At 33.9% G+C, this 25,382-nt stretch overlaps 1 protein-coding gene across 3 annotated transcripts in view; it reads left to right on the top strand.

Annotated features, from left to right (window-relative positions):
• Nucleotides 1-25,382, top strand: part of PTPRQ (protein tyrosine phosphatase receptor type Q) — a 217,499-nt gene that overhangs the window by 79,853 nt on the left and 112,264 nt on the right. For 2 of the 3 annotated variants that reach the window (XM_037845990.1, XM_037845989.1), the window contains exons 20-23: nucleotides 988-1,156; nucleotides 3,919-4,070; nucleotides 7,202-7,343; nucleotides 9,876-10,145. In XM_037845990.1, coding sequence (XP_037701918.1) covers nucleotides 988-1,156; nucleotides 3,919-4,070; nucleotides 7,202-7,343; nucleotides 9,876-10,145 — 733 coding nt within the window. Of the gene's footprint in view, nucleotides 1-987; nucleotides 1,157-2,722; nucleotides 3,014-3,283; nucleotides 3,560-3,918; nucleotides 4,071-7,201; nucleotides 7,344-9,875; nucleotides 10,146-25,382 lie in introns of all 3 variants that reach the window. The other variant, XM_037845991.1, reaches the window with a different exon arrangement.

The following is a 25,382-nucleotide window of genomic DNA, read 5'->3' as shown; positions in this document are numbered from 1 at the left end:
ACATTGCAAAGCCATCAATTTTGTCAAATTGATGATCCTATGTTATTTGTTTCGGTGGAATTAATTACTGTTTATTGGTTCTTTACTGTGTGCCTGCATGGTATTAATTGTTATATGTGCTTTGTCTCATCTAATCCTCAAAGCCTCTCTGTGAAGTGGATATGATTTTTCCCATGTTACAGTTGAAGAAAGGGAAGCTGTGAGATTAAATAAGTTTATCCAGGGCTACTCTGCCAGAAATGGAATGGACGCCTAGAGGATTCCAAGGGTGTAATGCGATTTGGAAGGATGCAGATTTCTCAGTGTAGACGGATGTTACTATAAAACTGTTTCTAGCAATTGTCTATGTTCCTTTATTTTAGAATTGAAATTGTTTGCCTATGTGTTTATTCTTAAAGTTTTGTCAGAAAGAAAATGATCTTATAAATTTCCTAATAATTCCAAAAATGCCTCAGGACAGATACAACTAGGAGACAGGCAAGAGATTTAAAAAAATTTCCCCAATTCTACATTGCTCTTCACAATTGTAGGAAAAAAGACAACCTGGGGAAGATGAATAACCATTTGAGTACATAAGAAATTTCTTTAACATTAACAGGAAGAAAATTTTGAAATATCTACACTGCCCAAAACTTTTAAAAAAATACATAGTCAATACTTTAAAAATATTTAAATGTTTCATAAGGAAAACTGACACTGATCAAAACAGTTGTAGCATTTTCAGTTTGTACTTGACCATCTGCTGCTAAGCTTAGAGTTTTTGATTTTTGCTACTCTGTGCATTGATTCTGTAATAAAAACTGCTGCCATCTATTCCTCTTTTAGTACAGTTTTCCAGTTAAATTATTGCAATAAAAATACTTTATATTGATTTTCCTCAAAAATTAATATTAACATGAAACAACCTATTCATAGATAATACTTTGATGTGTTCATACATCCTTAAAAATACATCTGAACAATTAAAACGATATGTTTATTTTTCAGAATTTTACACGCCATGAAGTAACCGATGACTTTGACAATATGACTGTATCTGCAATAATAGATAATCTGGCAATATTCAGCTACTATACATTTTGGGTAACAGCAAGTACTTCAGTTGGAAATGGGAATAAAAGCAGTGACATAATTCAAGTGTACACAGATCAAGACAGTATGTAAACAAAAGCTATTCAAATCTTTAATAGTATTGTTTCACAACTTTACATTATTTCAGAAACTTTTCCTATTTGTATGTATTGATAGTAAAATCTATATTTTAATCAGGCATTTGAACAAATGCATTTAATATAGCTATAAACTATTACTATAATAATGGTCCTTTCTAGTCATGAAAATGCTGCCAAATATTAATGAAAATCCCATTGCTTTTATTGCTTTGAAAAGTGTCATAGCTATCCAGTTGAGGGCATTGAAAATACTGCTGCATATATGGTTGAATTTTCCAACAGTTAAAATGCCTATCCCTTTGCTTTAAGAATTACTTTTTTTCCTTTAACTTGTTTACAGTGTTTGGATACACATAGGACTCTAGGCAGCATCTTTGTTCTTACTGAATTTGTCACTAATAGCCCCAGAATACATTTATTTTTGTGTGTGTGTGCCACTTCTGCAGTGTCCTGTCTGTGCTGAGTATGCAGAAAATCATAATGGTTGAAGCGCTTGATGTTTTTTGTGTTTCAGCTTGAGAATTCAGTGCTACACGGATCATTGTTTCTTTTGTGATTGTTTCTGTTGTCCATTTGTTTATTTTTTAGGGATTAGTCTCATTGAGAAATGTTATTGGCCTAAACTTCTGCTGAGAGTAAAACTCCATGTTTGTTATCTGAAGTGTACAAATTGACAGACATCATGAGCATGAGAGATGAATGTTTTCCTCAATGTTGGAACAATCTTTTGAATAGCTAACAAGTTGATCAGCATAAAAAATTCAAAACAGAATAAAATATCATAAGATAGGTGGTAATAGGTTGTTGGGAAATGTTTTATTGTAAAATGGGTACAATATCATTCCAAGCATTCTTTAAATGCAGATCTCTCCCAAGATTGTTGCCAACCTATAATATTTTATCAGTTATAATTATAGCCCCATGAATAATAAGCACTTACTATGCACTGTCCCAGGTGTATATCAAATTTACATTAATAAAGAGGGCCTAGTCTTACAAATACCACTGATTTTCCAAAGATTGGCATGTTGATAATTGAGGTAATTTCTTCATATACATATGTATGTTGGCAGCCTGGTGTGTGGAAAGATGCTGAAATCCTTCTACTAACAACATGGCTTAGGCAAATCACTTAAGGGACTTTGAGCATTGGTTTCCTCTTATGGACAGTAAGGATAATCTCTAAGAGAAAGAAACCGAAAATATCATTTAAATAACATATAAGCTGTCAATATAAATATATGTGTATACATATGTGCACACATGCATATATACCCACAAATATAATAAAGATGTTGCCGAATAGAAAAGCTAAGAGACTATTTATATAAAACAATTCTCACACAAATTAAAGACGATTGGGTTTATTTTAAATAATTATTTAGAAGATATTTTATAATGGGTGGTGTTTATAACATCTGCATTTAAATAATGTAAGAGCTAGTGTTGTAATAGATGCCTTTTCAAAAGGTATCCTTAGTCTATTAATTTACTTAAAATTTTTTAGAGTAATTGATAATATTTTATATTTTGCACATTACCTATCATAGTATCTGAAGGGCTTGTTGGAAATCTGACTTACGAGTCCATTACATCAACTGTGATAAATGTAAGCTGGGTCCCACCGTCTCAACCCAATGGTCTAGTCTTCTCCTATGTTTCCCTGAGCTCACAGCAGACTCCTCACCATGTGAGACCACCTCTAGTTACGTATGAGAGAAGCATATATTTTAATAATCTGGAAAAATACACTGATTATTTATTAACAATCACTCCATCAACAGAAAAGGGATTCTCTGATACCTATACTGCCCAGCTACACATCAAAACTGAAGAAGATGGTAGGCTAGACCCTTTTATTTCCTATTAAGCAGATTAATTTGCTCTCTTAACTTTTGTATTGCTTTCTAATAGAAAACATTATTCTTATAATTTTTTAGATTCTGTTTATTCTTAAGTAATTAACCTTTTAATAAATACAGTTGGCTAGTGTTTCTTAACACTAAAATAATTATTTACTAATAAAATTAACTCCCATTTTTATTGAAGCCTCTTCTTTTTAATGCTAATTCACTTTTTTTTTCATTTAATATTCTCTTTTTCTTTTATAGTCCCAGAAACTTCACCAATAATCAACACTTTTAAAAATCTTTCCTCTACCTCAGTTCTCTTATCATGGGATCCCCCAGTAAAGCCAAATGGTGCAATAATAAATTATGATTTAACTTTACAAGGACCAAATGAAAATTTTTCTTTTATTACTTCTGATAACTATATAATATTGGAAGACCTTTCACCATTTACATTATATAGTTTTTTTGCTGCTTCAAGAACTATAAAAGGACTTGGTCCTTCCAGTATTCTTTTCTTTTACACAGATGAGTCAGGTAAGCCAAAATCCATATTTCCTCAAATGATTTCATTGTTGCAACACTCTTTTTAAGGAACAGCATGGAAAATTAAAGGAGATTTGATTGTCTTTTTGTAACAGGCTTAGAACTATTTATTTTCTGAATATTTTTTTTAATTTTTATTGGAGCTTCAGAACAGTGTTCTGTTTAAAGCCACTTTGGATCTGCCATGTTCAAAGTACAAAGGCGTGATTACTTATAATATTTATTTCTGAAATTAAAATGTGATCATTTTATAAATCTTTCTTAACTAGTATCTTCAAGAAGTTAGAGTCACAATGCTATTTTTGTGTTAAAGTTTTATGAATGTAAGTTTTATAATGTGTTTTCTGCAGTGCCCTTAGCACCTCCTCAAAATTTGACTTTAATCAACTACACTTCAGACTCTGTATGGCTGAAATGGAGCCCAAGTCCTCTTCCAGGCGGTATTGTTAAAGTATATAGTTTTAAAATTCATGAAAGTGAAACTGATACTATATTTTATAAGGTAGGTTGATTATAACAGTATATGTTTACTTCAGAATGTCAGAAATTGAATTAACTTTCATGACATATGGAGAAAAAACTGCTTTAATTAGACTAGGACCATCTTTTAAAATCCTTTATGTTTTCTATCTTTTAAAGATGCTTGTGGAAAACTCAAGAAAGTATCTGCTAGATATGTAAGCTGGATATTTTATAGTGATTTAATTAGATTTATAATTTCTACATATCTACAATTTAAGAAATAATTGTACTATTATGTTAATCCTGGAAAGTAACAGTAAAAATTTTTCTCTGACTTGTTTAAAGTGTTATTATCTGAAATATAATGTTTCTATTTATTTTTAGAAGAAGAGTGATTTTTTAATCTTTTCAGAAAGTATTTTTATTTGTCTTCTATTAATATTCTCTGAATGTATGTGATTCCATATTAATTGCTTTTTAAGACATATCATATTCTTTTACTTTCAATGCCAGTTTGTCTGCCACACTAAATATGCTTTCCTTCCTTCATTTTTAGGATTCAGAATCAGGGACAAATGCTCACAGGGTCTCAAATATACTCCTATTATTTCTAGCATTTCATTGCCAAAATTTGTTATAATTAATTAGCATTCAAGAAAGATTTCTTATTTTTTCCCAAAGGCAAATGAAGTACTGGGATACTCTCTTTAGTTACAGCCAGAAGAGTGCAAAAAACCTGCAGTAAACATTTTATCCAATATTATATGTAGTTATAATTTATTACTGATGATAAATCATTTTTATAGGATTTGTAGCTTACAAAGTGAATAATAAAAATCAAGAGCAGTAATTAAGGTTATGTCATGAGTTATAATGACTTTCTTTCTGGAAAGCAAGATATTACTTTAAAACCTGATAGGCTGGGTAGAATTTGAATTATATTATTCCATAAATAGGGGATTTGTTTCCCGGAATTGTCAAATTAGATTAATGACACTCAGCCTCTAAGGGGATAATATCTATCCCCTGTGTAATCTTAAAATTTCACCAGTTTTTATTCGCTTTGTCTGTATGGATCCTGAGGAAATGGCATTCAAAAGGAAAAAGAATCATTTTCTTAAAGTAGTGGCATTCCTGAATAGTGTATGCTATTCAGTTTGGGTGTGCATGCATGACCTTTTCATTGGAGAGCAGTGATCTCTAACACAGACATGGTTAGTACAGTGATAGAGCAAAGTCTCAGACATTAGATTGCCTGGTTCAAATCCTGCTTCTGAGACTTATTGTACCACAGTAGGAAAGTTGCCTCACCTCTCTGTGACACAGTTTCTTCAAATATAAAATGAGAATTAATAAAGAAGCATACGTATAGAAGTGAGGCTTATAGGGGAAAATCTATATAAATCATTTAGAACACTCTCAGACATATGATAAACTTGTTCATTATTGTTTTTATTATTGTACATAGGTGAATATTAGTACATTGTAAAAGCACTAAGCATGAAATGACAGTTTGCCATTGCCCAACTATGAGAATAAATTATATTCTTCAAGTTTTAAACACTATTCTCTAATAGAAATGCTACCATTAATATTTAACTGGTAACAAAATGTAATCATTATGCTTTAAGGTATTTAATATGTCACTTTTTGCAAGTGGAGAGGAGAAACGGTAGTTTTATATTTTTTATAAACCTGCTACTTACATTTATTCCTTTTTACATTTATATTTTCATCTATTATTTTTCATGACCTTATTTTCTTTCAATTTCCTTTAAATGTACTCTCATGAAATCTTTATTTTTCCTTTCTTAATAACTAGTTTGCTTTATCTGCTTTCTTCCTTCTTTTTTAGGTTTCTCTCATTGTGTTGTCGTATTGTCCTCTCCCTTTTAACTATCCTTATGTCCCAACAGTATCAGTTTCTATTATTTTCTTTTTCTTTCCCTTTTTTTGCATTCTTTCAAATTATGTATGCATTTGTTAAGGCAGAATAATTCTAGAACCATGACTAATGTAACTGCCAATCTCAGTCCACACAGTGGGATCAGTAAGTTCCTGGTCTGTTGGTAACTCTGATCATTCAAACATGGTAAAAGAAATTACTTATTTAGCAAAAAGTTATGTTTAAATATATTTGGATATATTCATCACTCATGTCTACCTCTCACAACTTACTCTTGTATAAACCTTCACTGCCCAGTAAAGACACTTCACACTTTTCATTAATGTCTCTTGGATTCTGTCATTTCTCTGGGCACTCGTTTTTCCTAACACAAATTAAATTTACCTGTTTTGTGTCTAATTCCTTCTCAGTCAGCACTTATTTGTAGATTTCTCTAATTAATATAAAAATTCTGTCATGGCAAGGACTGTGTCTTGTATGTCTTTATAATCTCTAGGTCATCTAATACATGCTTTGTAAATAGTAATGTTAAGGAAAATTGAATAAATAGAAATAGTATGATATAGTAAGTCAGTAAAGGATATTAATGGCTTCCTAGACATTATTTTAAAGTATGTTTCTAATTGTAAATTCCTCGTGCGTTAACTTTCTTGTTAAATTTCTGCTACTGAAATGTTGAATAAACCAAGTCTATGTGGCTTATGTTTTGAGTCAGATATATTGCAACATTCCCAAAATTGTACTACTTGGAGATTGTCTTTTTGTAAGGATGACTGGCCAATCTTAACTATTCTCTCAATTTGGACAATTATATTTAAATAGAGACTTTATATTAATGCTAAAATTTTCTGTAAGAAAGCATATTTGTCCTGAGGTAACTTTGATAACTGTTTTGTTCCTTTTCTCATTGTTTTCCTAACAGACTTTATCAAATTAGAAATTTAGGAGTTGTCTGGGAAAACTCCTAACTTAAGCTCCATGGAAGCAGAGATTTTGTTTTATTCACTGGTGAATTCCTAGTGCTGAGCATGCAGTAGCTGTTGAATAAGTTAGTTTACACAGCAAAATTACTGAGTATTAAAAAGTGAATTTAGATGAATCTGAGAAAGGTCAAGCATCGCTTACTACCTATAAAGTTGAATTTAAATTAGAGACTTTAATTAAATTAGGGATCTTAATAACCTAGATCTACTGGGATATTTCTTCCAGTTACAAACAAATTTTTGATGATGCATTGTGACTAAGATTTTTTTTCTGCTTTTCAGAATATTTCAGGTTTCCAAACTGAAGTGCAACTTGTTGGACTAGAACCAGTCAGCACCTACTCTATCAGCATATCTGCGTTCACCAAGGTCGGAAATGGTGATCAATTTAGTAACGTAGTACAATTCACCACCGAAGAATCAGGTTAGACACAGTTTTTGAGCCTACGGATGTTTCATTTTACGTTTAACACTTTCCCTTTCCCTTTCTCAGTTACATGACAAGGTATCATTATTTAATGATCTTGTCTGAAATCATATATATGCATTCAACGTATTGAACATCTTTTCCCCCTTTTGGACTGAGGAAATTGAAATAAGACAAAGTTTGGGAACAAAGTATGCTTCTAGATGTCTGTGAAAATTACCTAATTCTTAATACCATAGGAGACAGCTGGAGAAAAAAGGAGACATACCAGAAATCACTTTTAATAGGTGGTTTTATATTTTTATGAAACAATATCCATTCTTTTCTTTAAGAAGAGGAGTTGAGACATTTGAAGAACAGTAGTCACTACATAATCCCCCTACTTTCCCCTTATACCATTTGTGACATGAGGAGGGGGCTCTGAAAACCATTAGCCTCATTAATCATGTCACACACATGTACATGCCATATCTTACCTTTGGCCGCGTACTAAATAGTTTTCATTTAACCTATCTCATTTGATCTATTTAATGGCGGTTTAGAAATGTCCTTTTCCTTCTCTCAACTGGCACGTCTTCCTCCCTTTTTTGTCAGTAATTATTGAATGAGCACAAGATCTTGTGCTAGTAATTTCTCCCCAGACTAACTTTCTCTCACTTAATGAATCTCTAAATTGACATTGGAGATCACTTACTGCTAATTTACTTATGTTTGCATTAATTTATGAATACCTGATAATTTTTTTCACAGAATACCTATAAGGCAGGCTAAATAAATAATATTTATGGTAGATAAAATGCAGGCTCTGATGTCAGAGTGTCTAGATTTGAATCCCAACTCCATAACGTATTAGCTGTATAACTCTGGCAAAGCCTCATGACTTCTCTGAGCCTCTATATCCTTAACTGAAAAGAAACACATTAACAGTAGCTGTTCTTAAGGCAGTTGTGAAAATAATTGAAAAGACCACCTAAAGCACCAATTAGAGTGTCAGACACACAGTAAAGCCTCAATAAATATTAGTGTTGCCACCATGCCCATTTTACAGATGGAATCATGGTTCAGGCAGATTTGATGAAAAGATTTAGAGAAAATTAGTGAAGAAATTTAACTTGAACATCAGTCTTCCACCCTTTAGTGAAAAGTGGACATAACTGTAGGAATTGCATATCATAAATGAGTGATAGAATATAAAAAATAAAACCTATAAAGAAAAAATATTTTAACAGTATTTCTGTATCAGGTTGATAAAATCAAGTCTAATCTTGTAGAAAGTGTTCTGTAAACCAGTAAATATTTAAAACAGTAAAATAAAATTAGACCACAAAATTTGATGCTGTGATTGGCTAAATCAAATAAAATTTTCATCTTTGCTGGTGATGATACCAGTGGGTTAATTAATTGTTTTGAGGTTCATAGAGTTAGTGAAATAAATGTTCAGAGAATCCAAACTCATAAACTGAATTTAAACAAATTATCAAGTCTCTTGTTTAACTTACTTTATGAAATTATTGCTACATATTTTGAAAATCAGACAAGTAATTAATGATATTTAATTTCCAGTCCTTCTCAGCCTAGAAATTGTTCTTTCTCTAATTTGTAATTAAAATTTTAAAGCCACTTTTAATGCCACATGTTCCCTAAATATTATTCTTTAGTACTGATGCTTTTATCCTACAGAGGAAGAATGATTTGTAAGACATATTTAGGCCATGAGAGAGAACTGTATGCAGATCAGAGATTACTAGCATATTCTTTGTTAACTATGTTTTGCAAAATGACAGCAAGTTGTTTTCCCATTTGTCATCTGTGAATTGACTGTAACAAGAAAAGCTACTCTTCTATATGCTACTCATTAGGGATCATTATGTAATCAGTCGTTTTTATTGGAAGTAACCAATCTCTCCAATATCTAATAACTTTGGTGGTTTGGTTGATGTTTTACTCCTAAACAAGGCTCACTAGGTATAGTGGATCTCTGAGAAATGGGTGACTTCTAAGTAAATTCAGAGAAGTCCTGGAAAAACTGGGATTCCTTAAACCTTCCCTCAGATGACTTCTAAAAAATAGTAAAGGATGAGGTTTCCATGCTTCCTCTAAAGAAGCCATCCCAATACAAAAGCAGAACCTCTAAACTGGTTATGTAATTCCCTTTTGTGCCACCTTAGGGAGGGTGCCTACATCAAAATGTTCCATTAAAAGAACAGGCATCAAACACTGCCTGGGCTTGAGGCTACACAGGTGTTCCTGAGGATTTGGCCATGTGATTGCTGCTTGTTCCTAAGAAAAGTTCATTCAGTAGTAGTTCAATATTATAAGGATTAATGAGGTAGCATAGAAAATGGGCCAACTGTCATTTGATTCAGCCTATGTCAAGAACTATTTAAGCACCCATTGAAAGGGGGTTATGTTAAAATTTTATCCTGTCTCTACCCCCACACATGAATCTATCCAGCAAGCACATAATGCAATTATTTGTCTACTAAATGTATGTACATTTTAACTTTGGGCATTTGTTTCTCTCTTAAGTTCCAGATGTTGTGCAAAACATGCTGTGTATGGCAACTAGCTGGCAGTCAGTTCTAGTGAAGTGGGATCCACCCAAAAAGGCAAATGGAATAATTACATATTACATATTAACAGTTGAAAGGAATTCGACAAAAGTCTCTCCCCGAGATCATGTGTACACTTTCATGAAACTTTTTGCCAATACCTCATACGTCTTTAAAGTGAGAGCTTCAACCTCAGCTGGAGAAGGTGATGAAAGCACATGCAGCATCAGCACACTACACGAATCAGGTAACTCTAACATGAACAAGTAACTATTTGTGTCATACATTTGTCATTACCCTTTTCGATCTTTATATCACACTTGTATAAAATACAAAACACATACTAAAAATATGATGCATGCTTTGTCTATCCCATGTGTAACTTGGGTGCCAGCTGTGTAGCACATTGATCCCTCCCCACAACACTGGGAGACTGAAAAGAGGGAAATAAGAGAGAAACATCTGCTTTACTGTGTTAACACAAATATCTTTCATTACACAAACCCCCAACTTATTGAATTGTGTTTTACCACAATTTAAAATAGGGTTTGAGCATGTAAACTTTTCAGTATATTTGAGTGTTGTTTCTTAATTATTTTTATGGAATTCTAGATAATTCCCTGGACTGCATAGCTGCAATATCAAAGTGCCTTTCATCTATTTCCTTCCCTTCATACCAGCCTTTATCTTTCATAATATTTGAACAGAAGTACCCTGGTCTCTAAGTTTGACAAAGAAGAAAACTCTCACTGTCCCTAACAGTGCTCCTTCCTATGTCATAATCTCTATATTTCTACCTTCTTAATATGCAGCCTGCTTATGTGAATTTTAACCTGATTCCCCTTGATAACACCACTTTCTTGAAAGCTCTCCTACTAGGGATTGTTGTTTCTCTTTGTTTTGGTTTGTTAAAGCTCCCAGAATGCAATATATCAGAAATGTGTTGGCTTTTACAATGGGGATTTACTAGCTTGCAAGTTTACAGGTCTGAGGCTGTGAAAAATGTCAAAGTCAGGGCATCAACAAGACGATACCTGGACCCTGAAGGCTTGCTACCAATGAGCTTGGGCTCCTCTGGCACATGGGAAAACACATGGTAATGTCTGCTTATCCTTCTCTCTTGGGTTTCATTGCTTTCAGCTTCTGGCTTCTCCATCTCTCAGCTTCTCTGGGTGCTTCTCTGAATTTTCTCTCTTATCTTCTGTATTTTATCCTCTTATAAAGGACTCTAGTAAAAGGATTCAGACCCACCTTGGTCACATCTCAATTAAATAACCTAACCAAAAGGTCCCACCTACAATAGGTCTACACACACAAAAATGGATTAAAAGAACATGACCTTTTCTGGGGTACATATAGACTCCAAACTACCACACTGTCATTCCTCCACATTATTAGTATGCAGAGGAGGTGCCGGCATAATTGTTTACCTCTATCACATTCAGATTCTTTATCTTGGAAACATCTTTCAACCCCTTGCTCCTTTTAAAATCTGCATTGCCTAATTTTACTATACTTTTCTGTCATTGAGGCTATAAACCACAGAATGTCAATACACGGTCTGCCTTCTCCCTGATTTTAAGCATCTAGCTCAGCATCCTTTTCTTCCGATCCTTCCATTGCAAAATCCTTTCAGACTTCCGTGTTCTTCCTATCCACGCTGGAACAGATTCATTAAAACAACGTCATCTCTTGTCCCTTACATCTCAAACCAAGTTGATTCATCTTCTGGGAAGATTCCAAACTCTGAAAGGATCCTGCTGTTTGCTTTTCCCCAAATGCTGCTGATGATGATTGATAGGAAATAAAAAGAAATGATTCTACCTGGCTCAGCTATAAATTCATCCTTCCCAACCCCCCTAGCTGCTTCAAAATCTTCAATGTTTATACTCTACCGATTTCCATGTGTTTCTCATTCTGAACTTAGTCTATCCCCTCTCTCATCTATATTTGATTTGTTATTTATTTACTAATAACATCAAGATATTGATTTGTCTTTCTTCATGTCAAAATTAGTTTTATCGTATTTATGCTTTCCAGATCATCTTCTCGGGGAAGCTATTGCCTTGCTCTCTTCAGGGACCTACCTGTTCATTTTTTCTTTCAATCTCGTCCCCTCTGGAATTGCACTCATCAATTTATTCTAGTCTCTCCTGCATTTTGTCCCTTATTTCTCCCCCTTCTCTCATTCTCTCTCCCCCTTGTTTTGAACCTATTATTCTATCAAAGTAAAAATAATTAACTCAAAATACTTTCATTGATTTGATGCTACCTTGAAATAGCCTTTATTTTGCTTCCATCATTTCAAAATTGTTAAGAGTAGCAAACACCAACTATGTTTCACTGCCTTCCAGTCTTTTGAAATTGCTTTCATAAACCAGCTCTTCTGAGAGTGCACTTAAGGGACACCAGTAATCCCAGCCTTCAAATCTTTAATCAGTTCTCATATTCTCTGATACCTTTGTGGTGTTGACCTTGTTGATACCCTTCCTTTGTAAACCTCTCTTTTCCTTGATCTTCTTCCTATTTCTCTAAATGCTTTATTGTATCCTCTTTTTTGCTCTCTTGCCCTAAGTTGGAGGCTTTCCCAGATTCTGTCCTCAGCATCTCTATTACTTCTCCAATTGAACTTAACCATTTTCTCTGTGGAAATGACTTTTCAACCTGTATTTCTTATTCTAAGACCACTGTCCTCAGCAGTGGTCCATTTCCAGCAAATTGTTAGAAATTTTCAACTGAGACTCTAACTGGCATCTCAACCCCTACGTATATTCAAAATGGAATTTTTGTTACATGAATCTTCTCTTCATGACTTTTCCATGGCTGTTTTTGAAATCAATTGGACCTCAAACCTCATAGTTTTATGTGATTTTTTCCCTCATCTCTCCTACCTATAATAAGATATTGTTTCGGTTCAATGTCTGACATCACTCTGCAATTTGTATCCTTTCCTCTAACTTGACTCCTACCATTGTATATCAGACCCTTGTTGCTTCTTGTAATAATATCCTAACTAACCTCCCTGTCCTACCACCCACACTCATCCATTACTTGTCCATCAGTCTCATCTTTCCACTTCTGCATTTTAATTTCATTGGGTTCAGCATACAATTACCAAGAGCTTATGTGTTGGGAGCTGAAGTTTGTTATCTGAAGGGTAAATGTTAACAAAGATTTGGGTATCTGAAGCACAGAAGTGATAAGGAAAGGCACAATGTGTAGAAGATTTCCCAGAATACTCTGTTTTACTGATTCTCTTTTCCTATAGAATATATCCTGGAATTCATCACCAATTAGAATCTGGCTCCTCCCTAGCTTTCCATTCTATGTTCCTCCATTGCATCCCTTCTTATAACCTTTGCCTCTAGCCAAACTTCATTAAATCAGCTCAGTAGATTTCATTTATTCAAATCAGCAAACATTTATTTAGCACCATTATTGGCTAATAATTGATTAGATTCTGTTCTTTAAACATACCCAACTCTTTCCCACCTTCATATTACTATGCTTCTTTTAGCTGTATTATTCTTGTCCCTTTCTATGTCACACAAAATAGTGTTCATTCTTAAAATTCAAGTTTAACTGCAACTTTTTCAGAAAGGCTTCAATGGCATGCCAAGCTTTACAACTACAGATCCCTGGACTTTACCCCAAACTTGCTGAATCATAACCTGAAGGGGTAAAACCTCAGAATCTGTACTTTTAAGCTTCTCTTCAGGTGATTTGGATGCTCTGCGAGTTTTGTGAAGTACTGGAGTAGATTACCCGGAAGTTTGATGACAGGTGATATGTAGCAGTGGGGACCAGCAAACAGTGTCAGTGAGGTCTAGAAAGGAGCGACAGGTGCTTGCCTAGTGGGTGGGCAGCAGATCATGGCTATGTGGAGTCTGAGAGAAGTAAATGTGTTCCAGTCCAGGCAGGTGGTCTGAATCAGGGTGGTCTGGCACCAGGTAAGATGACCTTCATCACTGAATGGAGCTAAGTCTTAGAGAACTGACAAACAAAAGACAGGACGATAATTCTGAAAGAAATGAGAAGCTCAGGACACAGAAAACAAAGCAGAGGACTCATTTATTGGACGTGGCATTCAAGGTGATGGCTTAATCACAGAAGGAAGCAGTTCATTCTGTAGAATGTGGATGCAGAGTCAAAGTGGTAGTGTGCAGTTGATGTAGCATCATCTGAAATTGATGGGAATTTGAATTGGACCTTAACAGGATTAAAAAGTCACATGAGTGGAGATGGAAGGAATTTTAACTCAATGAGTTAGGTAGTTATTAAACATATTGTGAACATTATAAACAAGGTAGATGGGTGATACAGTCACTGAATTTTGAGAACCACTCTATTCCGTTGTAAGTTTTGCTTGAGGAGACTATTAGTCTATTTTAGTCACAATTCCTGACAGAGAGCCTCGGGCATTGTAGGTACTCAGATATTTGTAGAAGAAGCTAATGAGCTGTTGTCTTTTTAAATTCATCATTTTTCATAAGGGTTCTTACTCCATTGCAATATATTACTTCTGTATTTCTATCAAGAAAAATAATAGAAATTTTCTCTCAGGCAAAGGTAAATTAATTGCTACTTCAAAATATTTAAATAGATTTTTTCATCTTTAAAATTGTTTCAGGTCTAGTATGTAATTCTATTTATGATTACAATACTTATTAGGCAATTAATTTACTTTTTCCTGGGTTCACATGAATTGCTTGCTGATGAGAGGTTAATAAGATCTGGGGATTCATTGTTCATAATGGAATATAGCTCTTGCAAACTTCTAATTTATGGTAGTCTAAGATTAGTCACAGTGTATAGCCAGCTCTAAGTCACTGACTCTGTACTTATTTTTGACATAAAGTGAAATCAAATTTGGCTCACTCACCCACTGCCTAGTGTCTGACCTTAACATTCCTTCCAGGGATTGTTGGGTATTTTTTCATTGTAAACTTGGACATATCTGGGCAGAGCCAAACATGCATCATGAAGATTGAATTTATGAGGAGATTAGTGTTTGCTGTCTAAGCTGATTCCATTGTCACATTGGAACAGGGCAAGGTAGATAAAATCAGCCAAACTTGGTACTTTTAACAGCATATTATGTCAAGATATATCATATGTACCTATGAAAATAATATAGTAAGTCCATGTGCATGCAAGATTTAACTTTTAGAATCTGGAATTGGTTCAAAATGCATGCTATTATCCATATTATTATCAAATCCTAGTAATTGTGGTGATTTAATATAAGTTTTTAAATTTTACTCTTCTTAGTAAAAGATAATTTTACAATTTGGATTTTGTCAAAGCTCTTCCAAATTCAGGACCAAAAGAGAAAAATAAGCTACATTCCTTGGATGCCCAATATGTAATTGAAAGCAAGTGAAATACACAGTTGTAGGTTTTGGACTATTCTTTTCAGCAGTGATTTGTTTATTAGCTTTTATGTTCAATGGGGGATAAGGGATACATGCAGGGACCCACTGAAAGTCCACTGAAACTGCAAATATGTTAATGATACAGTGTGTTTGAAAGAGAAGGTTTCCATGTTTGTTTTTTTCCTACTCTTTGGTTCTTTTAAATATACCAGTACTGTTTAATAGCATACGTGTAAATTCTTGATCTTCATCTGCAAAGCCTTGATTATCATTCCCCTAAAAACTGTAATAAATGTATTTGTTATGCATTTTATGTGGGCCTCATTTTTGTGGATACCTCCCCTCTATGCAGTGCAGCGATTACCAGACAAACTATGTTTGTGGCTAAATCTGATCTCCATTTTCTAGCTTATTTTGTATAAAATATTTATTCTACTTATAAGAATTTGTACCGTTCTTAAGTACCATTTAGTAGGTTGAATGTGGGTGGTTAAAGTGTTTCTTATGGCTGCAAATTAATACACTAATTCAAAAGTTCACTTTTCCCTTTGTCTGCATCCCACTTACGCTGCTCTCCTCCACACATTGCCTGGTTTGAGATGAGAATTCAAAGATGCAGGAAAATGACACGATTCTGTTTGTTCTTAAGCAAGTGAATTGACATTCTATTTGCCAGTAATTATTGAAAACACAAAAGCCATTATAGTTATCTGTCAAACATCAGAAAGAAATAACTGTTAGCATTGCTAATCTAGTTGAAAACTCAGATGTTTCACAAAATTTCTTTCACCTAGACTTAAGTATTAAATACTTTTCTTAAAAGTAAATGTCTTATGAGTAGTGCTTTTTTATACCTCTAGTGTAGTGGGTTGTTGACCGATAAGTACTTATGTACAGCTTGCTATGTGCAGGCTCTGGATTTAGGGTTTGAGACCCAAGTTTGAGTCCTGTTTGGCATTGAAGATCTCTGCTCTGCACATCCAAATAATTCCACTGTAATTGTAAAGACATAACCAATAAACACAAAGCAAATAGAGGAAAACAAGTACATAATATGTTGGTCAATTGTGTGGATAAAAGATTGTATCAAATAGAAATTCAGGAGAAATAGATTTTATTGATGGTTTTATTTTAGAAATGGCATATGGTTTGGATGTGGCTCATTGGAAGATTCAGTATTGCTTTATAGGAGAAGCTTAAGACCAGTAACCTAATTGGAAGACATTAACAGGGTATTCATACACTAATGTTTGCTTAGACTGATCAATAAAATAGCCAACTTGTCAAAATATTCTTTTTTTGTTTGTTCTTCAATATGTTATTTAAAAATGTCAATTGTACATATCAAAGACTATTCTTTTTATTTGAGGCACCTTGGGTGATAGGGGGTGGGACCTCAAGGAGATTGGGTAGGCTAAAACACTCACCACAAGCCGTCCTGTGGCACCATCACTATTGATAAAAATAGTACTCTCAATGCATATAGGGAAGAAAATGGGAATTCTAAGATACAGCAAAAGACAACACATAGTGGAAAAAAGAAATATAGTACAGAGGGTAAGGCTGAGATGGAAGCATGACTAGAAGGGAGGGCTTTTGGTTGGAGGGAGCATAGGAGGGAAGGCTGAATAGCTTAAAAGGACCTTACACCAATCTTAGTTTTCCAAGACTGTTGCAGAAGTTTGAATATGATATAAGGGAAAACTGGAAACTGTGTTAAAGTACTCTTTACTCAGTTTCCCCAATGATAATATTTTGCAAAACTCTAGTAGAATATCACAACTGGGATATTGATGTTAATACTGTCAAGATTCAGAACATTTCCATTACAAGAATCCCTATTGTTGCGTTTTTATAGCTGTATTTAATTCTCATGCACCTTTCTTTTCCTCCCCTTATAATAAACCCCCTGGCAATCACTAATCTTTCTCCATGTTCTATAATTTTTGTCCTTTTGAGATTGTTATGTAATAGAATTGAAAAGCAGGTAACTTATTTTCACTCAGCTTAATTCTCTGCACATTCATCCAAGTTTTGTGTGTATCAATTGTTTCTTTCTTTTAATTGCTGAGTAGTGTTCCATGGCATGGATATGCCACAGTTTATTTAACCATTCACTGGTTGAAGAACATCTGGATTGTTTCTAGTTTTTGGCTATTACAAGCATAGCTGCTAAGACATATGTGTATAACTTTTTGTTTAGACATAAATTTTCCTTTCTCTAGAATAAATGCTGAAAAGTGTATTGCTGGATTGTTTGGTGGTTGTATGTTTGTTCTTTTTTAGAAACTGCCAAACTGTTTTCCAGAGGGCTGTACTATTTTAAATTCCCACAGCAATGTATGAGTGATCCAGTTTCTCCACATCTTTGCCAGCATTTGGTATTGTCACTATTTACTTAGTTTTTAGTCATTTTGATAGGTGTATTGCGGTGTTTTCCTTGTGGCTTTGTCATTTCCCTAATCATTAAAGAGGTTAACCATCTTTTCAAGTGCATTTTTGTCATTTGTATATCTCTTTGATGTACTCTCTGTTCATGTTTTTGTCCATTTTATTGAGTTTAGGGAGTTCTTTATGTCCTCTAGATACTGGTCCTTGTCAGATACATGGTTTGAAACTATTTTTTCCTAAGCTGTCACTTGCATTTTCATCCTATTAATCAAATTTTTCACAGAGCAAAAGTTCTTAAGTTTGATGAAGTTTCAATTTATTAATTTTTCTTTTTATGATTGTGTTTTGGATGCCAATTTGTTCTGGTTTGCTAATGCTGTCATAATGCAAAATACCAGAGAATGGATTGGCTTTTATAAAGGGGGTTTATTTGGTTACAGAGTTACAGTCTTAAGGACATAAAGAGTCCAGGGTAAGGCATCAACAATAGGGTACCTTCACTGGAGAAAGGCCGTTGGTATCTGGAAAACCTCTTTTAGCTTGGAAGGCAAGTGGTTGGCGTCTGCTTGCTCCCAGATTTCATTTCAAAATGACATTCTCCAAAATGACAGTGTCAGCTTTCAATGGCCATCTTCAAAATGTCTCTCTCAGTTGCTCTCCAAAATGTCACTGACAGCTGCAGAAAGCTCCTTCTGTCTGTGAATGCTTTTATAGGACTCCAGTGATTCAATTAAGACCACCCTGAATGGCTAGGGTAACAACTTCATGGAAATTATCCAATCAGAGGTCTTGTCCACAGTTGATTGAGTCACATTTCCTTGAAAAACACTTTATCAAATGATTCCAGCCTAATCAACAATAATATGTCTGCACCCACAAGATTGTATAAAAGAACGTGGCTTTTCCTGGGGGACATAATAAATCCAAACTGGCTCACAACTCTATGAACTCTTTGTTTAGTTCTAAAATCTGAAAATTTCTCCTATGTGGTTTTTCAAAAACTTTTAAAGTTTTATGTTTACATTTAAGTCCAGATTAATTTTGAATTAATTTTGTATAAGATATGAGACTTAGGTCAAGGTTCATTTTTTGTTACCTACAGATGTCCAACTGCTTCAGCATCATTTTTTGAAAAGATATGCTTTCCTCAACTGAATTGTTTTCTTTTTTCCAGCTTAAATATTTTTTGTTTGCAACAAAACTATTTAAAACTTTATAATGAAAATGTGTAAAGAACAATTTGCAGTTTTTGGATAGCTTTATGTCAAATACATTAATTAATAAGGAATTTCTGGATGTGAATATTCAAGAATTTCTCCAAATTATCTTACCAGAACAACTGTCCATAAATATTGACTTATTTTGGAAGTTATTGGCATACATTTTTAATTCAGAATTTTTCAAAAAAGTTTTAATTTAAATAAAACACTATTTTGCATTTAAACTAAAACAATTTTAATAGACATTTCCTTTCCAGAAATATTTTGTAAAATGTGGTTCTGAAAAAGTCACAGTAAAAGAACAAATGTACCCATAACTTCCACCTCCTCAAAGCAGAGACTATTTTCTGTTCCTGAGCCTTGGAAGGAGGTAAAAGACAGCCTAAAAGTGGCTTCTGTCAGGGGATTGCCAAGACAAAGCTCAAGCAGCCAAACATGGATATCTCTTAAAAGAATGTTGGGGGACTTGGCCAAAGGATCCAAATTCTATTTTTAATGATTGTGTAGAGGTGAAGTCATCTCTCCCAAGTAATAATGGTGCCACAGCCTGGCCCAGTCTAGTCCTCACCTGTTATTCACCCCAGCAAGCCCTGATGCTCCTGCTCCAGGGGAAACCTTTGCCTTGGAGAGATTCAGTATGCAAGGAGCTCTTGGGTATATGAATGCAGTAAATACAGACTCTATGTGGGTATTTTAAGGCTTGGAGTCAAAGTAATTTTCTAACATGGCCAGGCAGACTCCATGGGTCAAATGGCCTGACTGTCTTTCAATTCCTCACCACACATACGTAGACCTAGGACTGCAAACTTTCACTATGTTGTTGTAACCACATCTAAAGCCTGTCCTAATTTACAATTCATGCTCTGTGCCTGGAATTTAATTTTAATACCTGCACATAAAATAATCCAATGCTATAATCTATATGGCTACAATTTATAAATGATCTGATGTGGACCAAGTAATTATTTCAACCATAATTGCTTTGCATCAGATTCACAACCAGAATCACCAAGGTTCAAATTTGCACAATAAAAACAATAATTTAAAATACACATACATACATATACACACAGTCCCACATACTGTTCTTACCGAGCTCTACTTGGTGCAGCTCCATTTGTTGAGTGTTACTGAAGGCATATTTAGCTAAACTGTTGCTCTGGGTATTTTTGCTTAGAAAATTTATCATAATATGGTACAGCTGCTTAGTGCACGAGTAGGAAAAGAAAAATATTCCTGTAGCAACTAGCATGCAAGTTCTTTCAAGTAGTATACAAATGAACCTGGAGAAACGTTTAAGTGCTCTCAGGATGCAAAGCTGGAACTAAACCATGTTATCAGACCAGTTGCAAAAAGTGTACAGCAGCCATCTCTTGAGGCCAAACCTAAGACCTAATTATGCCAAAAGCTTCAGGACATGTGCTTGTTCACCTTGTCTAAATGCTTGCATTATCTAACCATGTTTGAATTATACAAAAGATCCATACCCTGTTAGTTTGGTACTGAGGATTTTATCATACTCCTCAGGTTGTTGAGTTCATTTCCTTGTGGTCACAGGATTGACTTTCTTGCCAGAGAATGCCCTCACTCAAAAAGGCTAACCACAGTTCCTTGCCATGCAGGCTTCTCTAACATGGATTCCTTACTTTGTGGTAGCTTGCTTCTTCAAGGCCAGTGATGGGGATTCTCTCTGACATGTAGACTAGCAAGACTGGTAAAATTTAACCTTTTATATTTAATGTTATTATTGAAATGTTAAAGTTTAAGTCTGCCATTTCATTTTTTGTTGTCTGTCTGCTTTCTCTATCTTTCATTTCTGTTTTCTTTTCCCTGTCTTCCTGTGGGTTACTTGAACATACTTAGAATTCCATTTTGATTTATTTATAGTGTTTTTGAGTTTTTCTTTTTCTTTAGCTTTTTTAGTGGTTGTTCACGGTATGTTGTGTGTGTATAACATCACAGTCTTCTGGTGTTACCATTGCATCATTTTTTTTACTATCCAGGAGCTAGACTTTTGTCTTGATATAAATTTCTTTGGGTTTACCATGTTTAGAGTCCATGGACTCTAAACTTCTTGAATTATAGTTTATGCCTTTTGCAAAATTTGAGAATGTTTCAGTCATTATTTCTTTGAATACTGTTTCAGTCCTATACTCGTTCTTTTCCTTCCAGAACTCCAATGACATGAATGTTTGATCTTTTATTATAGTCCCATGATGCCTGAGGCTTTTCTCATTTTTCCTCAGTCCATTTTTTCCCTCTTGTTCAGACTGGGAAATTTTTATTGTTGTATCTTCCGATTCACTGATTTCTTCCCTCTCTCTCCCGTATTTTGCTGTTGAGTTCATGTATTAAGTTTCAAGTTTTGGTTATTGATTTTTTTCAGTTCTAAAACTTCTATTTGTTTCTTTTTAAAGTATTTTTTCCCTAAGTTTTCTGTTTTTTCATTTGTTTCATTTGTAATTGGAATTCCTCATTGAATCATTTTTATGATAGAGCCTTTAAAATATTTTCAGTTAATTCTAAAATTTCTGTCATCTTAGTGTTGACATATGTTGATTGTCTTTTTCATTCAGTTAGAGATCTTCCTGGTTCTTGGTATGATGTGTGATTCTCAATTGTAAAAAGGACATTTGGGTATTATGTTATGAGACTCGGGATCTTATTTAACCGTCTGTCTTCACTGGCTTCTGATATCACTCAGGTGGCTTTAGTAGCTCAAGTCCCCTGCTTGGCCTCCAGTGAAACTTGAGCAGGGTCTTCTCGTTAATGCTGGTTGGGAGTGGGAGTTCTGGCTCCCAGTAAGCCTCCTCTGATACTTCCCTGGTTGAGAGGAGGAGGATTGTCTCATTACTGCTCCCCACATGTTCTTTACTGACATCATGATGGTGATAGGGTTTCATTATTGACTGGAAAGGATGGAAGTCCTGGCTTCCTATTTAGTCTTCTCTGATACTACCCTGTCAAGGATAGTTGGGGCTCCTCATTACTTCCTGGTAAGCACAGAAGTCTAGGCTCATCACTCAGCCTTTGCTGGTGTGGGAGGGGATGGGGATCGAAGTTTTTTTTCTGTGTTTTTTTGCTCGAGTTGAGCAGTTTGTCTAAACTATTTGTCTTGATGGGCTGCCCCTTCCTAGTTGTTGCCTGGATAGAGCAGGCTTGATGGGGGGCTTTTCATTCTCTGGTTGGTATGTTCAGGTTTCTGACTTCTGGGATATTTGAAGCAAAAACAAAACCCAGGGAACTCACCACCATGCTGTTCTTCAGGTCCCAAATTCCCTAGTCATCTGCCTCTACCCTCCAGCTTTCATAGTCTTCTTATGTTTATTTTATATATAATGTCCAGAATTTTTAGTTGTATTTAGTAGGAGAAATAGGGAAAAATATTTCTACTCCATCTTTCTTGAAGTAGAAGTCCCTCAATGGAGTATTTTTATTATCATGTGTGATACCCTTTTCATTCATCCATTCAAGATCAAGCTATATGATATATAGAAAGCCCTGTGCTAGGGACAATTGCAAAGTCAATGATAAAGCTAATACATTTCTTGCACTCTTAAAATTTAGAATGATATAATTTTAGATCTTCATTGGATCTCAGAGATTAACTTGTTCAGTCATTTCATTTTGCAGATACAGGAAATGAAGCACAGAGGTTGGGAATATTGTTTGCTACAACTAGTTACTTGCAGAAATACTGCTAGTCCAGAATCCTTTCTACTATAGTATGGTGCCTCCCCTACCTTAGCAACTCAATAAATCATTTGTATTTGTTGATAATAAAATAGTTTTCTTCCATTATTTCCATAATATCTATATAGAGTCAAAGCAAAGTAGGGAAAATCAGTTCTAAGAAGTTTCCCATTAATTTGTGCAGATATTCCATGATATGATTATATATGGATGCCTAAATTATTTCTTTAAAAATTCATAAAAACTAAATTACCAAATCTGTGTTTAACCTATATAACTAAAAATATTATGTGTTAATAGAATAGAGTCTGCAAAATACCAAAGCCATTCTGGGAAACTTTTAAAGTTCTTAGAATCATCTCATTTGTTATCCTGGATCAGTTCCAAAAGTGTAATGTTTGCTATTTTGAAATTCTCTTAGGTATCAAATTATAAATTATAAATTTAATAGTATTTTTAAATGTAATTCCCTTTGTAAAAAATGCATTTGGGTTACTCTGCATAATTCTCCTTGACCCCATTGATGCTCTAATACCTTTCATTAAGCAGACTCCAGGCAGCCACTCTTTCCTTCATCCCCACTCCAGCTAAAGCCAGCTGTTCTTCAAGCAGCATTTTTATTAACTTATTTAGGAACTGAGGCATATCCTATTACCCTACTTTCCATTCCTGTCCTATGCAGCTGTAGCCGATACTTTCCATAACAGGCTTTACATATCAACTTCCTCCTCCCACATCCCCCACTTTTTCTCCTTCTTGTTCTCTTTTATTCCCCTTTTTAAGTAAACTAAGCATGTGTTTGTATGCATGCCAACATCCTCTTTCTCTCTGGTAATGATTATTATTTGAAAGCATCAGGAATGTGCTTATTATTTGTGTGAGATTATAAACTTAATGAAAAAATATTAACTGATGGTACAAAAATTCTGAAATGTAGAAAATGAGTTTTATTGATAGTAAATTTTTGTAATAATATTACATTAATTTAGACTCAATTTAAAATGAATGCAACACCTATATAAAGATATTTGAATAGATAGCAGATTGTGCAAATTATTGTTAACCTCAGCCTAATGAATCCAAATATTACAAATTTCATGGCACACAAATTGCAACTTTTGAGGAGGAAGCTGTTTTATAAATATCAGCTATGCATAAGCAGCAGCCACTGCAAGATTAACACTTTAAAAATCCAAATAAAGCAATGAAGTGATGACCCTTAATATATTAATAAACTATAGTTGTAATTTAAATTTTCTACCACCTACTCACCCAGAACTTGATTAAAGACCCATTAATTCTTTTCCTAGAGAGCATATTCTGAAGACATATTATTTTAAAAATAATTTACAATGTTGGAAAGATAATATATGTTATTCCATATGATTACGATAATGAAATTTACACCAGTTAAAGGTAAATTAAAAATCAGTAGCTCAATTTTCTGAAGTTTGTTACTACTTAAATTAGCCTACCTTAGAAAAGGTTATTTTTTTTAAAACTAAGATCCCACTTTTTATTCAACTACATTAATGATATTTGTTTTGGATGACAGGCAAACATTTTAAAAGTTTAAACTTGAAATTTAAAACTACTTTTGGATTTAGGATACTATTACAGAGAAATAGTTAATTGTATATAAGACATTTTCCTTAAAAAAATGAATAGGATGCAATTTTCAGAAGTACTAAATGCAGATTCAGTGGTTTCCAAAAGTTGGCTGAATATAGTGGTTCACATATTTGGGCTAATATGAAAGCATTCTTTTTGATATGGATAAATGAGAGATACAGTAAAACTCCAAATCTAGTCATGAGTGTTTTTCTATAAAAAGTGCAGAATTATAAAATATTTGCTAGGAAGCACTAATGTCTAGTATTTTAAAAATCTCCCTCTGTGTAGTTTTGTGACTATTTTGAATAGTATTGTGACTTTTTTTATAGAAAAGTTTTTTCTTTTTAAATTTGCCTTTTTTTTTCTTATGGGAAATATACACGCAGTGAAATGCACAGAATGTAGGTGTACAACTCAATGGATTTTGACAAATGTATACACCCATGTAACTGCCACCCACTCGATATATAGAACATGTCCATCTGCTACAAAATGTTCCCTTATACACCCACCCCAAAAGTAAACCACTGTCACGATTTCTATCAATATTGACATTTCATTTGTTCTTGAGCTATATGTACTTTTTTGTATGTCCTATTATTTTAAAACAATTTTTGAGAAAGTCGTGTTTTGAGGGTTTTAGTAAGTTTTTCATTTTTTAATGTTGCCATTTCCTTCATATGAATATGCCATTATTTGTGTGTCTATTTTCTTTTGATAGATATTTGGATCTTTCCAGACCAGAGTATTGTGAATAAAGTTGCTGTAGATAGTCTTGTAAAAATCTTTTTTTTTTTTTTGTAGAATTTCTGGGTCATAGGGCAGATACATATTTAACTGCTAAAGATTATGACCGTTTTCTAAAATAGTTGTACTATTTTGAGTGCATTCCTGCCAGCAATATATGAGAGTTCTAATTAATTCTCATCCTCATCAGCATTTGATGTTATTAATCTTTTAGATTTTAGTCATCCTAGACTATGTTAAATATCATGATTTTATTTTTCATTTTTCTGATGACTAATGATGTGAATACTTGCATGTAGTTATTGGCCATTTGTACACAGGCTTTACAAAATAATGCTGGACCATAAAAACAACTTTGAAAGCTGAATTCGTGCAAAATAATCTTAATAACCTAATCAGGAAAATTAGGATTGTGATCTTTAAAAAGTTTCATCACAAAAAACT

Source organism: Choloepus didactylus, chromosome 8 (assembly GCF_015220235.1).
Source record: "Choloepus didactylus isolate mChoDid1 chromosome 8, mChoDid1.pri, whole genome shotgun sequence".
NCBI lineage: Eukaryota > Metazoa > Chordata > Mammalia > Pilosa > Megalonychidae > Choloepus > Choloepus didactylus.
Note: the sequence above shows the minus strand (reverse complement) of the source record. Positions and strands in the feature narration are given on the sequence as shown.